The sequence below is a fragment of the Cetorhinus maximus genome, chromosome 2 (genome assembly GCF_964194155.1).
Source record: "Cetorhinus maximus chromosome 2, sCetMax3.hap1.1, whole genome shotgun sequence".
NCBI classification, from domain to species: Eukaryota; Metazoa; Chordata; class Chondrichthyes; order Lamniformes; family Cetorhinidae; genus Cetorhinus; species Cetorhinus maximus.
This window is the reverse complement of record NC_135880.1, coordinates 47,361,338-47,374,450: the sequence shown is the minus strand read 5'-3', so window position 1 is coordinate 47,374,450 and position 13,113 is coordinate 47,361,338. Positions and strand designations below refer to the sequence as shown.

The 13,113-nt window shown below is 51.3% G+C and overlaps 1 protein-coding gene across 1 annotated transcript in view; it reads left to right on the top strand.

Annotated features, from left to right (window-relative positions):
* The window catches only part of LOC144694130 (uncharacterized), a 220,675-nt gene that overhangs the window by 181,602 nt on the left and 25,960 nt on the right, over nucleotides 1-13,113 (top strand). Inside the window, exons 27-28 of the mRNA XM_078564486.1 lie at nucleotides 10,688-10,821; nucleotides 12,864-13,001. Coding sequence (XP_078420612.1) covers nucleotides 10,688-10,821; nucleotides 12,864-13,001 — 272 coding nt within the window. The remainder of the gene's footprint in view (nucleotides 1-10,687; nucleotides 10,822-12,863; nucleotides 13,002-13,113) is intronic.

Here is a 13,113-nt window from a genome sequence, read left to right as displayed (position 1 = left end):
AGATTGAAAACAGCGCGAGTACTGAAATGTAATTTCTAAACAAGCACAGGGAAAGTAAGAATTTATAGACACAGGAGATGGAGCTGATTTGTGAGTAAGGGCAAAGAATTTCTACATTCTACTAATCTCCAGTTTATAGTTAAAGTAAGTAAAAGTAACTAAAGTTTAAGTAAAAAAGGATTTAAAAGCTTAAGGTTAAGGCATGGCAGGACAGCTCAGCCAAGCAGAATGCCTGTCCTGTGGCACGTGGAGAGTCGAGGACACTTCTCGTGACTCAGACGAGTCCATGTGCAGGAAATGTCACCAGCTGCACAGGCCTTAAATGGCATTGGCCGCGAGCTGGATGTCCATGGATGCGCGATGCGCCAACTCCTGTGGAATCATCCAGCACATTCCTCTGCCACCCAGCACATTTCTGATCCTGGTCAACCCGGCAGCCACAGCCCTCCTCTCTGCCAGCCACTGAAAAGGGCTGAGATGCGAATTCCTAAGCAGTGGCTCTCCTACTCCTGACGGCGGAGAGCTGCTTCACAAGGCAACCATGTTCCAGACTTTGATCAGGTCCTGGTAAAAGACAGGCAACACCTGCAAGGAGCCACGAAGGTCTCTCAGGTCTGCAAACAGGAGCTGCATGTCATAATTCAGGCCATGCACCTGGTGGAAGAAATACGTCGCCAGGGCACACCATCTCGGAGGGGGCTTGACATAAAAGTATCGCTGCAGGGCCCTGAAGGCGGAAAGTCACCATCTAGGCACACCAGCGCCTGACCGCCCTTCCTAAGCAGGAGACTCAGAACCTCAGCAGCGACCCAGTGCAGCCTTTTGTCCCAGAATAAGTCGAAGAGCACTCTCTGGATTTTTGTGACAAAATCCGAGGGAGGAGTCAAAGTGACCATCCGGGTACCACAACATGGCGGCAATCAGCTGGTTTATGACTTGACCCCGGTAAGACAGCACTCGGAGCGGTCCTGTCCGGCACCACAGGCGAGTGGTGACTTTGGGCTCCAGCTCCTGCTAGTTCACCGGCCAGGATTCCTCAGCAGGGCACAGGTGGACCCCTAGGTAGAGGAGGCTGGTCCTGCTCCAGGTGAAAGGCCTGAGCTCCTCGGGTAGGAGATCCATCTGCCACTGACTGACCAGAAATCCAGAACACTTGTCCCAGTTGATCCTGGCAAAGGGCGTGGCAGAATAGACCACCTGGCACTAATGCATCCTCCGCAGGTCAGCCGGGTCGGTGACAAGAGGAGCACGTCATCGACGTAAGCTGAGAGGACCACCCCGATTCCCGGCCCGCGCAGAACCAAACCCGACAACCTCCTCCGCAAGAGGCGCAGGAAAGACTCCACACAGATAGAATACAATTGGCCAGACAGGGGGCAGCCCTGACGCACTCCTCTCCCAAAGCGAAGGGGCGCCGTCAGGGACCCGCTAACCTTAACTAGACACTCTGCGGCAGCATACGGAAATCGGATCCAGGCGACAAAATGCGTCCTGAACCCGAATGCTCGCAGAGTCCCGAATAAATATTCATGATCCACCCTGTCCAACGCCTTCTCCTGGTCAAGAGACAGGAAGGCGCTCAACAGACTAGTCCTCTGGGAAAAGTGGATGACGTACCGGACCAGGTGGATATTGTCGAAGATGGACCGGCTCGGGACCGTGTAGGACTGGTCAGATTGGATCATGTGGTCCAGCACGGTGCCAAGACGAGAAGACATTGCCCTGGCAAAGATCTTGTAGTCCGTGCTGAGGAGGGAGACCGGGCGCCAGTTCTTAAGGTGGCGGAGATCTCCCTTCTTTGGCAGCAGGGCAATCACAGCCCTGCACTACGAGAGGGATATCTCCCTGGTCACGATTCTCTCCCCCAGGACCCCTGCGTAATCGTTCCCCAGGATGTCCCAGAACGCCCTGAAGAACTCCCTGGCCCGTCCAGCCCCAGGGACTTGCCCCTGGAGAGGCTGTTGAGGGCGCCGGTCAGCTTGGGGGACTTATAAGGGAGTCAAGCTTTCCGGCGCCCTCCAGACTGACCTGTAGCAGGTCCTCCCACAAAACTCTGCAAACACCCTCTTTGGACAGATCCGGAGAGAACAGGGCGATGTAGTAGGATTTGGCAATGGCCCTAATGCCCTCCGGATCCGAGACAAGGGATCCGTCGTCGGCCAGCAGTGTAAGGAGCTGCTGATGGACCCTGTGCCTTTTTTCCAGTGAGTAGAAGGGGGAGCCACGGTCCAGGTCCCGGAGGAATTGGATCCGCAACCTCACGTACACGCCGCCGAACCCAACGAGTTCTAGGTCCCGCAGCGCGCCTTTCTCTTCGTATGCCAGCCACAGGGCCGGGTCCGCGTCGGGCTGACAGAGACGTGCCTCCAGGTCGAGCACCCCCTTCTCCAACTCCTCAACCCTGAATTTCTACCTCTTTGTCGACCCCCTCACGTACTCCTGACAGAAAACACGGGTATGAGCCTTGCCCACATCCCACCATGGCCTCAAGGAGGGGAAGACTCCCTGCTTCCTTCTCCAGACGGCCCAGAAACAACGGAACGAGTCCAGGAACCACTCGTCCTCCAGCAGCAGGTTGTTAAAGTGCCAGTACGCGGACCCCGTCCGAGCACAGAATGGATCGAGTTCCGCCCACAGCAGACGGTGGTCCGTGCAGGGCACCTGCTGCACAGAAGCCGACGGAACTCAGGACATGAATACCTTGGAAATGTAAAGGCGATCGAGCCTGGATGATCCAACTCCAAGTGACACAAAAGTGAAAACGCTGGAGTCAGGATGGAGATGTTGCCAGTTGAAGGACTCGATCAGGTCCCTCAACTTACTCACACCAAGGGAGTGGTGCTAGGCACCGAGATGATCCCTGGCCCCAAGGGTACGGTTGAAATCCGCCCCCCCCACCCAAGGACAATGCACTCACTCGTGTTGATGGAGCCGAGATGAGTGGACACTTCCTCAAAGAAGCTCGCTTGCTGCGTACACATTCACAAAGTGAAGCGCTGCGCCCCCTAAGTGCACAGTAAGGTGCAGCAACTGTCCTGGCACCGGCTCATTGACCACCAAGATCTCCGGCTGAAAATGTGGGGCCAACAAGATAGCCAATCCGCCAGAATTGGAGGCTAGGTGACTCATGTAGACCCCACCCCTCGCCACTCCAGGAGGCACGTAGCTTTGTATCCTGGAACGGTATACAGGTATGGGTTTCCTGCAGGAAGCACACCACATACTTCCCGTCCCTGAGGACTGAGAAGTCCAGGAACCTGCGCTCTGTGTCCCTGCTGCCGTTGATGTTGAGGCTGGCTCTGGTAGTCCTCATTGTCAGAAGTATGTGCTACCATCACCATGCTTAGTGTAAGAAGGAGAGGACTAATTTAATCCTTCCTCTCCTTCAGGAGCCCAGCGAGAAACGTGTGGACCCTCCTCTTAGCGTTCCGGTCCAGCCCAGGGGCCTTGAGGGCCTCGCGGACGGACCAGAACACAAGAGGAAAAGAACGGGACAGGTCCAGGGCCAACTGGACCCTTTCTCAGCGAGCACCATTACTTGCTAAAAAATCCTGGAGCTTTCGTAAAGGGATGAGGGGAGAATCGGTGGGAGACACCAGGGTATCCACCACCTCACTCTCACTCTAAGTCGTCCCTGGTGTTCACCACCGAAACCCCCTCCTACTCCAGGTCGTCACCTCCAGCTTCCAACCCCTCCCCTGTATTGAGTACGGGGGCTGGTTCAGAGTAGTCAGTCGGCTCCACCTCCACCCCACCCCCAGGATCAAGGGCAGAGGGGTTCTCTCTGGTCTCCTCTTGGGGATATGGGCCAAGGAGTGGCGGTGGCTCAGAGCCCCGCTCCCCCTCAGGCACCAGATTGCCCAGCGAATCTGGAAAAAGCTCTGGACCTAGGACGGAGGTGCCTGGCACTGAAGGTTGGGAGGGAGCCGGGAGGCCTTCCTCACCTGTGCCACCCGATGACCCAGCAATTGGGGCCATGAAGGGACTGCCGCAGTCCCCTGGCAGGCCAGATGGCATCTCGGGGGTACAAGTTGGGTCGGGTTGGGGCACCACTGCAAGGATGATACCCTCACTGACCCCCGAGGGCCCCTGCTCAGGGGACTGCAGCAAGGGGTCAGGGGATTTGGGCTCCCCTCCAGAGGGAAGAGCGAGGACTTACAGGATGAGACTCCACCGCCTTTTCATTGGGGGAGGGGACTCATCCGACCTCACAGGTCGCAAGGTCCTCCCCCTCCGAGGGGTGGCATCTCTTCCAGGGTAGACTGGGGGCTGGGGAGAACTCCCATCGTCCAGCCCCTCCGGATGCTCTGCCCTCTGGGGTTTTGACTGGTCTATTCTTTTTAGGGCGACCACCAGCTCGGGTACACACGCCCCATCGCCGCAGGAACCAGGAGCACGCGCATGAACGACACCGGGCCCAGCACATGGCACTGAGGCGCTTACGGGCCCGGGAGCACATGCAGACACGTTGCTGGGGCCAGATGATGATTTCATCCCCGAGCTGGTGTCCCTGGGTATCTGGGACTCTGGGGATCAAGGTTGGTTTGAGGAGTTCGCGGGGTTTTGGGGGCTGCCTCTGCATGCCGGGTCTTCCGTTGCGCCTTCTTCTGGCGCCGGGTCTCTCACCCTGCCTTGCCGGCAGCCGAGATGTCGGTGGCTGCCAACGGCTTTTCCTCTTGTGGGGAGGAAGATGGAGTGGTGGCAGGGGGAGGAGCGGCGGTGCCATCTGCGGCCGCCTGAGTGACATTGGCGGCCTTGGAGGCGGGGCAGTTCTTTCGGACGTGCTCCACCTTCTTGCAGGAATGGCATCGCATGCCGTTCATCGACCAGAAGACGCAGTAGACAGCCCCCCCTCCAAAGGTGACATTAAATCGCCCCTCCGAGCACTCCTCCCGGGCCAGACGAACAAAGACCTGGTGCCGGAAGGAGTACACGTGGCGGAGACTGGGCTCCATGAGACCGAGCGGGATCGGCACCACCTGACATCACCCAGTTGGTGAAGGTGGGGGAGGAGCAGCTCACCGGGAACGAAGGGTGGGACTTTGGATAAAACAATCCTCTCTGCGGTGGCCTCAAGAGGATCCACTGCCAGATAGGTCCTGCCTACGGTGAGCCCCTTGGCCAGGGCCAGCGAGCACCGCCCGCTCAGACCTCAGGAAGAACACCGCGTTCCCATACATGCGCGAGGCTGTAACAATGGCTGAGGGGCCGACAACCCCAGCCAAAGCCTTCACACATGTCTCTACAGTCACCTCGGGGTCAATGTAGCTCTTTACCCCCATGGCCCTGGTCAGGAGGCAGAATGGTGACAGGGCTGTGGGAGCATTGGAGGACATGGAAGCTGCCATCCCTGCATAGGTCTGCTTGGTGGGTCCCGCCACTGGTGATTGCGCCGCCTCCACAGCTGCCCCGGAGGATCCAGCCTCACCCACAGGGGGATGAGCCACACCCACCCCAAGCTCTGTCGGTGACAGCAACAACGTTTAGAAAGGGGGAGAAGAGGAAAAAAAGGTTTACCCTCTCTCTCCTGGTGGTGTGTAAAGACAGAAGGGGAGGAGAGAGAGAGGGAAAAAGGACAGGGAGGCACAGGAGGGGAAAGGGTAATGGGTGCAGGGTGGGTGGGTATCGCTGGGTGGAGTGGAGCGGGGTGTTGGGGGCCTCACTGATTTCCTGTAGGGGGAGGGCGATGTCTTCACCAGGCAGCAGGTACTGCCTGGCACACGGAAGTCAGGTCTATCCCTGTTTACCAGGCAGCACCTGCTACCTGGACTTGGACACGGGTGGGGTGAGGGGGTTGGTGGGCACGATTTTAAATGGACCCCTTCTCCCCAAGTCCCTTCAGCAGTCGTCTTCCTCCCCCTACAAACCAACACAGTCTTCACAGCTCCCACCAAACAAAAGTCCAGACACCCACTGCAGACGTAATGAAAAGAGCCCTTGCCACCTGGCCTCCCTGTCTTGCAGCACCTCCTCTCTTTCTCCTCCAATTCTTCAGGCCTCAGGCCTTGCAGGCTCCAGGCCCCGGCAGCCCCAGCAACAATACCAGCAGCAGGCTTCTAGTGTCTCTTGGTCTGCAGCAAAGCCAGAGCAGATTGTAAAAGTCCAGAGTATGTTGGGAAAAGCAACAGTAGCAGCAGGGTGTACCGATCCCAGCGGCAGCAGCCACAGCCACAGCAACAGCAACAGCTCCCACTCAGGCAGGAATAAGCTACCCCTGAACCCAACCAGGAAGCACAGCCTGGGCATGGGTGTTAATCACTTGTACATACTGTTCACTACTGTAAATAAACTCCCAATGTCTCCCTGCCTGTGGCTCCTTGTTCTGATGAGCAGTGTTCTTGTCACTCAGACGTGAAATCTTTCAGCACAGGATAAAGGTAGGTGTCCCAGTCCAGGGCCTCTTCAGTGTGCTTTGTACAGCCTTCAGACCAAAGTTATGGTCTGGCCTCACACTCCCTGGACACGTTACTGATGCCTGCACCTCGACGGTGCCTCCTTTAAGGTGGGGCTGGTCCCCATCTCTTCAGCATCTGTGACCACAGATGCTGTGTTCCTGAAGGGCTCAGGTGCTGAATGCGGACAAAGGATCAGATGCTTTTAAAGTTTCATGGCTGCATCTCTATGATATGACCCTGATCATGGAGCGCGAGCGAGTACCCTCGGCCAGACAGGAGTCAGACATTCTCAGAGGCTACGTTAAGGTCTATGGTGCCTCCTCACTGCATGTCATTATTATCCTCCACAAATCTAGCAGCTGTGAGGGCTTCCCGAGCGCACCTGCCTTGCCTGGCCAGTGCAATGGCCTCATCGCTGTCATCATCACCATTGAGGACCTCCTCACCCTCATTCCCGTCGATGTCCTTCTCATCGGAGGAGACCTCCAACTCCTCCTCAGTCAGCTCCTGTCCCCGTTTCAGCGCCAGGTTGTAAAGGGCGCAGTAGACGACGATGATGCGTGACACTGTCAGTGGACTATGTTGCAGGCTGCACCAGACCGGTCCAGGCACCTGAACCTCATTTTCAGCATTCTGATGGTCTGCTCCACCAAGTTGCGAGTTGCAGCATGAGCCTTGTTATACCTTCGCTCCGTTGCAGTCTGAGGCCGCTGCACGGGTGTCTTCAACCACGTCTGTGGGGAGCCCTTGGCCCAAGGAGCCATCCCTGCAGCTTCTGTGGACCTTGGAAGATTTCAGGGATCTGTGATCAACTGAGAATGTAGGAGTTGTGCACACTCCTTGGAAACCATGCGCAGACCTGCTGGATGTATTTGTGGTGATTACACACCAGCTGCACCTTCAACAGATGGAATCCCTTGTGGTTGACATAGTTGACTGCGTGTTGTGACGGAGATCTGAGCGCCTCGTGAGTCCAGTCAATGGCACCCTGTACCTGTGGGAAACCTGAGATCTGGGCAAATCCAATCGCTCTTGCGTTCTGGCTATCCTGTTCCCAGGCGAAATGAACACATTTGTGTGCCTTCGCAAAGGTGGCACCTGTGACCTCATGGATGCATTTGTGGGTGGAGGCTTGTGATATCCCACAGATGCCACCTGTGGAGCTCTGAAAGGAACCACTGGTATATAAATCGAGTGCCGCAGTCACTTTCATGGCCACTGGCAGTGGATGCCCTCCATGTTCTCGTGACGCCAAATCCTGCAACATCTGGCACCTGTGACCGACCAGTTCCCTAGACATGTGCAGTCTTCAGCGACTCTGGTTCTCAGTCATCTGCAGGAATGAAAGGCAATGAACATAGACCCTGGGTCTAGTTAGGTGCTGACCAGTGACAGCTCGCTGTGGCTCTTCAGCGGTGTGTGCAGGAGCCCCAGCCGCCTCTTCTTCCTGAGGGTGCTGCTCCTTCTGCCCAGCCAGGTGCCTCTGTCACTCTCTTCTCCTTTGTCTCTGCTCTCTGTAAGCCATGAGGTACACAGCTAGGTCACCAGGCTCCATGACCTTGATGTACTCCTCCTGCAGGATGAAAGCGAGAGACACGTGGGTTAGCATTGGTATACTAAGAACATGTCTTGGCTAAGTCTGAAGGCCCCTTACCCATCCTGGAGAGTGCTGGGCACCACTTGGATGGCCAGAGTTTAGTGCGCCGCATGGCTGCCTGAAACCCGACCCACCTCCGCCCCACTCCACCGACTGATTGGTGGCAGCTTTGCCCATTGGACTGCATACTGTGCTGTCAGCTTGAACCATGTGGGAGACTGGTCCAAACCAGGGTGCTGACATTGCAAGGGGCTGTGAGCACCTCCACCAGTGACTGCTCCATGGCCAGCTTTAGCAAGGAGAACGCACAATGTGCCGAGTCATCTAACTGTTCTGCCGTTCATAAAACTGCTCAGCACTTTGCAGTCTGTGCCCGAGGGGTGAATAGCTCTGGTGCACTTGGTGGCACATTGATGCCCCTGCGTTGCTTGAGTGGGCAGAGAAGCTAGAAGCCCGATTCCAATCGTATCAATGTGGCTGCGTCTGAACTGTCTCAGCTGCAGAGGAATGGTCACTTTATACAAGGCTTACCTAATGCCCTTGCGACCCCCCCCCCCCCCCCCCCCCCCCCCCCCAAACGTGCCTCAACTGCGGGACAGCCCCTGCCAACCCCCAACTACCCCCCCCCCAAACACACCTCAACCGCAAGGCTGCCCTTGCATCCCCCCCACCTTCCAATTCGCCTCAACTTTGAAGTCCAACAGGCAATCCGGGCAAGCGCTCTGCAATGTTACTCCGTACAGTCCGCCAAGTGCATGCCTTTTCTGTGCTGCTGTGAAACATGTCAGCGTGCAATCACACCGATGTGGGTAGACAATCCAGTGGGGGGGATGATTCCAGCGGACTGGGCTTATGATGATATGCAGCTGTAATACAATGAGCTTCCGAACGTCTGATGGCAGGAAATGCAGCCCGCCATTGGCAGGCGGAGCAGACGATTGCAAACTGGTTTCACGACGCCTTCTTGCCATATTGTCCACTCACGCCATCAAACACGCCCGACACCAGTGGGCACGGATGATTCCGCCCTTTGTTTATTTCTATATTTGTTCCATTACCATCTCCTTTTGCCTTGCGCCACCATCCCTATTGTCATTTAATCTCCTACTTTCCACCCTATCACAGACCTTTCTTTTAGTTCTTGCCCCCTATCCCTTGTTCCTGATTCTGTAATTGCTAAGATCCTCTACATCTCTCACTTTTTGTCAGTTTTGACAATAGGTCACATACCTGAAATGTTAATCCTGTTTCTCTCTCCACAGATGTATCCTGAGCTGCTGAGTATTTCTGGTATTTTCAGGTTTTTTTGGCTTTATCCTTTTCCCTAGCGACGGTAGAATGGAATAATGTGTGCATTGCTCAATTGGATGGATCTGCAAAACTCTGCAGTTCATCATATTCTGTTGGTGTCCCCTTCTCAGCACCAGTTAGACACTAACCTCACCCAATCATGTGGAACAGTGGCTAATCAGAGATAAAACCAAGGGCTTATTGGACCCAGTGACCTTTTCTTGTTCTAAAAATTGTCACAAATATAAGATAGTCACTCATAGATGCAATAGAGAATTTTGGAGAAACTTCTTTACGTAGAGAGTGGTTAGAATGTGGAGCTGTCTACCACATGGAATTGTTGAGGTGATGTATTTTGGGGGAGGCTAGGTAAGTACAGGAGGGAGAAAGGAATAGAAGGATATGCTGATAAAGCACGTACCATTTCAAGTACCACGTACTTCTGTAAACGGATGTTATTCATTTAAAATTAGTCGTTCGGAAGTATAGAACTTGAGTATTGCCGAAAAAAGACACGTTGCCAAAGCTTGTTGTCTTGCACTCATCAGGTCAATTCACAAGAATACCAAATGTCAAGGGAACAATCGCCCTAGCATACCTCAGGTATACCTACCCATGCTAGGTGTGTAGACCATACATCCCAAGGACTGGCAGATCATATCAAACAGCATGACCCTTCAGCTGTTCACAACAGACAAGGTACTGACTGTACCCAACCAGTCTACCCTTGCAAAACTCAAAACATAGTGTTCAACATTAGATATAATTCCATATTGTATAATATTTGCTAAATAATCCTGAGTGTGCTAAGAATTACGCTGACAACCAATTTAAGATCATCAGTCAGGCTCACAGTGTGGCTCACTTACACGTGCTAGAAGCCACATATATTAATACACAAGGCCCTGTCCTTTGCAGACAGAAAGACCTTGTACACACTGTGCCTTTTTCAACAAAACAAAATAGGTGACAGCCATTCTGTGGTTCATTCCCCAGGACATTGCTTTGACCAATCAGTGTCAACCTTCTTGCTTTGAACTTAACACAGCTTGGAAGTTAACTGGTGCATTCTCCATGGCAATGCCTCTACCAATTAGAGTCCACTTGCCAACCAATCATCACACTCTTCTCATTCAGTATAAATTGTTGTTCCCTTTACATTTGATATTCTTGCGAATTGTCCTGATGAATGCAAGACAAAAAGTTTTGAAAACATGTGGCTTTTCCAGTAATACTTAATTTAGGATTGTTATTTAGTTGGGAGCTTAGATTAGGTTGGGATAGGCAACAAGATGTGGTCCCAAAGGATGTTTTGGGAAAGCACTGAGTTGCTGGACCCCGCTATTCCATTTGTTGGTCCCAGGCTCGTGCTCTTGGGTAAACCTATGCTTTGATTTTCTCACAGGGTGTAAAAAATTGTTGTGAGATATTGAGGAAGAGAATGAAGCCTGTAAAGGATAAGCTTCCACCAGGTACCTCTTGGAAGGATCTGGTGGCAGCCTGTTTTAAAGACAAGGTGAATTTGACTGCACAGTATTGGTGAGTAACTGAATTCATCAAACAATCCTTCTTGAATGTGACTGATAAAGTTATTCTTTACTGTTTGAGTCTGTGTTTGCTTCTTCAAAAGAATAAAACTAAGTATTAAAATATATAGGCTTGGATTCTGCAGTCAGCAACAAGGCAACAATGCTCTCTGCTGACCTCAAAGAAAACAGCCCACAAAGATCTAGCGATCTCCGTGGTGTGGGTTCCCCTTTCCTGGCATTAGTTTGAATCTGGCACCAAGTCAATGGGATCTTCAGATGTCTAGCAACAATGATATCATTAAGCAGGATAAGCAGCTAATTACATTGAAGAATTCTCACAGACAGCAAACCAGGAATTAAAGTACATCAATTATCCTTCACTTTTATAAACTTTAGAGGAAGCCAAATAAATGATTGGGACACAGGCTTCAGACGCTGAAGTATCATAAACAGTTTGTTTAAAACTTCAGTTTGTTATCAAATTGTAAAAAATGACATTACACAAATTTAAAAATGAGTTTTCCAAGGCCAAAGAGGTTCCTCAGCAGTAGTTATGACTTACTAGGCCATTAAAAACAAATTAACAGCTCATTAACACGGCATAGCTTTTTCAGGGTTCTTGCAACAGAAAAGGGAAGTTTTTGTCAGTTCAGTGTTTAATAATTGATTGCAATTTCTGCGGGGATTTCAACAATGCACCCAGTGGAGAAGCATAGAATAACTAACAGCAAGTTCTGAATCTCCACGTTTAAGTAGGCATATGCAGACCCCAGAGTTACTGTCAGTTTCAGAGGAGAAGAACACTGATAATTTGGCCATTATTATTACTGCAAAATCTGGGCTATTACATGATTAAAATCTGGGTGCAAATGCTTGGTATATTGAACCAAGCTTACCCAGAGTGCTTGTTGATTTTGCTCCTTGAATTCTTACAGGTGCAACATTGATTTTATAATATTTACTTTATTGAACTTAGTATATTTTCCTGACATGTTAGAAGCAGCGATTGCCTACACGTTAAATCCATAGTTAACATACCACTGTCACTTTTCATTCACGTACTCAGCCACTTAAGTGATTATTACTTTCAAACTCTTTCGAGTTATCAACAGTCACAGATTGCAACTCTTTCGAGTACAATCACAGTTCTTGGTTTTCCGGGAGTGGGACATGAACCCACAACCCTCTGATTCAAAGGCGAGGGTGCTATGAACTGAGCCACAGCTGACACCTCCCATTATTACCTTCAAGTTGCTGTGTCTAAATAATCTTACAATTTATGCAGCATTATTTTGGCAGCTGATAACACTGGTGGAAAAGCAATTGTCTTCTGACTGGATGATTGTGGGCTGGAAATTTGTTGGGAGCTATGTATAAAAATAAGTGATTGATGAGATAAAATTAACTTAAAAGTGTCACCTATTAACTTAAAAGTGTCACCTAAAAATGCTATCTTTTTGAGAGATTATTGATGATACTACATATATATTTTCCCTTGGCATTAGCCACATTGCGATGGCAATCAGGTGACCTGCACTCAGCAGGCCACCAATGGCATTCTAAAGCTGGATGCTGGTAGGTGTAATAGAACAACCAAGTGTGGCTCTGTCTCTAGTTTATGAGAAACTGTTTGGCTTCGCTTCATCATTTCCCCGCAACAGCACACCTGAGATGAAACTCACTGTGTGTGTGATTATATAACTGAACTGACCTCTCACCCATCCATTGGTTTACAGTGTGGATGTTCCAATTGGCACCATGCCACCCTTCATAACCTTATTCCATTCAATTATAAGTCAGGTGTATTATTGGACACCTGAATTCTATTCTAGTCGTGATTTTAGGCACAAATCACTGGTACCCCATTTTCTTAAATGATGGATCAAAGCGTAGTCTCATTTTGTAATTATCATAAGCAGGAATACTCACTAGTTTTTTTTGTTTCCCTTTCATTAAATTTAGCTAAAATGTTGTCTTTGCAGTGTATTTTTCTAAAAAGTGAAGTGTAATGATTAATCACTCCATAAAGACATGACTTTATTATTTGTGTAGGGTGTGGCCTGACCCACAGCCCAGAGATGCCCCTCAGTATAACTCATATGGAGTGACTGTGGCAGAAGCTGAAATTGACGTCCTGACTGGCGAGAACCAGATCAGCCAAGTGGATATCCTTTTTGACTGTGGTGAAAGGTAGGAAACAAAATTGACAGGTAGCCCCAATCTACTGTTACAGATGAAATGTTGGTGGTTTGCCACTGTCACATTCTTTTCCTTATATGAAAGGGGGTCATTCATATGAAAC